Genomic DNA, 3,634 nt, shown 5'->3' with positions numbered 1-3,634 from the left:
GACATGAGAACTTGGTGTTGCGTGGATATTGCGAACTGATTTGGGAAGAGATTGCTCGAGCCCAGGGCAGCCAGCCAAAATTTTGACCAATACCGTGGCCATAACATGTATCGTGGTTATATATTATCCAATCACGTATTATTGTATTTGGAATTGCAAAATGTTGCAATATTTCTTGGGGACCAATTATATGACTGCAATATATCTCAGGAAACCAATATTTCTTGGGGTGCAGTAAAATAATTGCAATAATTCTCGGGAAGCCAATAATTATTGCAATAAGTCTTGATTGGACATTAAATAACTTTATTGCCCAATCACAATAAAATAAAATACTTATTGCAATATATTTAAATTATTGTTTTCACAATGTATTTTTGACAATCACTGGCAACAAGCCCACTGCTGCCAGGCCTCCTGCGCTGACCGTGCCGTTGGATTTGCCTTCTGGGCAATGAACTCGTCCATCGAGCGCTGCTTCCTTCTTCGCTCTTGCAGATGCTTGTTGTACGACCGTGTGCTGCTGCAAGTTCTTGGCTAACACTTGACCTAGGTCATCAACGGTAAACGGAAGGCCACCTTGCACAGTACTATCCCCCTGCCAAGCCATTTGCGTTTCGCCGCTGCCGGAACGCAGCAGGCTTCTTGGGTCAATGTCATTGCTGATGCACTGTGTGATGAGATACTCACAACGGGTCTTGGTATAAGCCCAACGACACCACGCCATGAGCTCTCGGAAATTGAATCGACGCTCCTTCGACACGAACACACGGTATAACGAACTACCCCGGCGCAAGCTGTGCAGTGATATTCCGATTGGTAGGTCAGGGGTCCTTTCAACGATGTCACCCAAGGTCTTCCGCACGACCACTTGGTCAAGACTCCGGCTCCAGTCTACCTTCGGAACCCCGGGTCTCTGCAACACGTAGCTCAGAAACACAAATGTATTCGTCTCCATGTTCACACACGAGCTCCGAAGCTTAGTGATGTATGTACTCTTCGAAGAACACACACACACGCAGGCAATTGAAGGATGCCACATCGACCAGATGGTACACTTGGGAATCTCTTCTACGGTTGCCTTTTTGTGCCAGCGCAGCCTTACGGCAAGGTATCGGCCTTTTTGTCCGTGACAAGCTGAACGTCATTCCAGCGCAGGGCAAGGACTTCGCCCATTCGGAAGCAGCCAAGGTAGCCAACGGCCAGCAGAAGACGGTACATTGCGCCAACAAATGGGTGCAGGCCGGCAAGTCCGTTCATGAGCGTTGATAATTCGTACAATGATAAAGTGTGGGCCTTCTTTTCCTCATCGACGTTGTTCTGTTTGTTGTACTTCTGTAGGCCAACGATATACCGACGCGTGGTTGAGTCCTGCGCTGGGCTGGGATTCACGCCAAGTGCAGTGAAGAAAGCCACAAGCGCTGACTTCGCCAGGTCTATGGTTCGAGCTATTTTCCCTTGGGAGTACAAGAAGTGAAAGAAATCGGGAAACTTCTCGATACCTGCCGCGCCGGCACTCATGCCGCCCTTGTGCATGCTTAGGTAAGCTTCGAACTGCTTTTGGTACGTTGTGTAGGCGCGTCGAGTAGATGCGCCATGGAATGACTCTTCAATGGTTTTCTTCGACGGCACCGCCGCTGTATTCTTCGGCGGCATGTTGGGCAGTGGTGTCGAAACTGACATGAGATGCATTTAGACCAATCCTATTCTGTTATTGCTCAATGTACAAGTTATGTTGGCAAACGACACATTCATCGACCAATCCGTTATTTCTAAAAGTTGTCTTCCACTCATAAATAGTTTTCATGTCGGTCACCCAATCTCCTCGTGAGAATTTGTGGGTTAGATGTAGGATGCCATGTACTGTACATGTCGCAATAATAATACAAAAGAATGTTTATGTCATGCAAACCGTCCTACTTTGGAAAATTTAACACTACAATAACATTACAAACAATAGGAATTAGATCTCACGCCGTAGAGTTGCCGCAAAGGCAATTTATCTTCAATTTAGGGCGTATGAATTGTTTTGACTGGGTCCTCGAAAATTACTGGTTATTTTCAAAAGACCCGCTAAACCGCGTCTTTCAAACCAACGTCGAGCCATGGCGTACACCAGATACACCAATGCCCAGCGCAAGAGGTACATCGAGGGATTTGATGTAAGCACGATGTCATCAAGAGGATACGCCAAGGCAATACATCGACTGGACAACTTAGCGCAGCTGGTTGAGCCGAAAGGACACCATTATGAACAAACCATGCAACGCAAAAAAATACACGCTGGGCGGCCAAGGTCGCTATGATATCCTACCATTTTCATCTAAACTTCTGGAGTATTTGGATACTGTCCTCGAAGAGGAGCACTACCTGACACATGGTCACCTGATCACGTTCATGATGAAACACCACATGGATTGCCTTGAAGAATGCTTGACTACGAAGAAATCCGAAAGTCGAGCTTACCACAGCCTGCTTCGACTGTGCCAACGATTCTCAGCCCGCTACCAGTTTTCGCAGCAAGTACCGTGCTTCACAAAAGTCCTCAAGCGATTCTTGCCGAGACCAAGGCAAAATTTGCTGCTGCATTTTGGGACAACTTTCGTGGCACTGTGCCACGTAACATTATCAACGTGGACGAAACATCTGTTTGCTACGACATGTCCCCGACAAAGACTCTTGCAAACGTTGGAGGATCGTCCAAGTTTGACAAGAGCCAAAAGCATTCCGACTGGATTACAGCCGTCCTCTCCGTGCGCTCCATTGGTAAAAAGCTACCAATTCTGTTCATCCTCAAGGGCAAGCCAGGTGGGGCGATCGATACCTTGGAAGTGCCGACATTTCTACCTGGTCATGTTTACGTCGTGCAAGAGAAAGCGTGGATGGATACAAGAGTCTGGGAACTGTATGTCAGCTGCTCAAGTTCGAAATTGATGGGCCTTCTGTGACTTTGGCTGACAATCTTGACTGTCATGTGTCTGTGGCGTCGCATGATATAATGTCGTCTGTATTGCTTAGCGATTTGGAAATATTGCCCAAGTATTCGACAAGTGTTATTCAACCTTTGGATGTTGGTGTCATGGGGCCATTGAAGAGCAAGCTTCGTTACAAGTGGCTTCACGAAAAGCCGTTTGTGCCTGCAGCTGAAAAACGCATGGCTATGGTTAAGCGAACTTTTGAAGCCTGGGAGGACATGTCATATGAAACCATTAATCGCTCATTTGAAAATGCGCTGCCACGGATTTTCTACTAAACATCGTGGATATTGCACTTCAATTCTCGTCGAGTGTAATATTACCTCCTATACACATTTCAAGATATTTCTCTAGTTCGGGGGTAATTTTTCCGCCGCTCACTGTAGATGCCGCATTTCTAGAAGGACGTTGGGGTTCAGAGAAGTATTTCAAGAGACATACAATGGTCGTCAGAATGGTTCGCCACTCGAATATTCTTCGGCTTCAACTTTGTTTTTGTCCAATAATAATCGATATCCAGAATACAGAGACTTCATTGGCTGATGATATTATTTTCCCGCCCGCGCGCAATAATTTAAACTCCACCTCACATTTCATTTGCATCCCTATCATCCCATAACCTGTGATAAAATTGCTTCAGCTCTGTTGCGATGAATAAA

At 46.2% G+C, this 3,634-nt stretch overlaps 1 protein-coding gene across 1 annotated transcript; it reads right to left on the bottom strand.

The window, feature by feature from the left end:
* Positions 1 to 1,101: 1,101 nt before the first annotated feature.
* Positions 1,102 to 1,656, bottom strand: H310_09530 (hypothetical protein; the record flags this gene model as incomplete). Its single annotated transcript, XM_008875626.1, has 1 exon — positions 1,102 to 1,656. One exon carries the CDS (start codon positions 1,654 to 1,656, stop codon positions 1,102 to 1,104), a length of 555 nt encoding a protein of 184 aa, XP_008873848.1.
* Positions 1,657 to 3,634: the final 1,978 nt, after the last annotated feature.

Source organism: Aphanomyces invadans (genome assembly GCF_000520115.1).
Source record: "Aphanomyces invadans strain NJM9701 unplaced genomic scaffold supercont1.21, whole genome shotgun sequence".
In the NCBI taxonomy this organism is placed as follows: Eukaryota; Oomycota; class Saprolegniomycetes; order Saprolegniales; family Verrucalvaceae; genus Aphanomyces; species Aphanomyces invadans.
The sequence above is the reverse complement of the archived record's forward strand: the minus strand, read 5'-3'. Positions and strand labels throughout refer to the sequence as shown.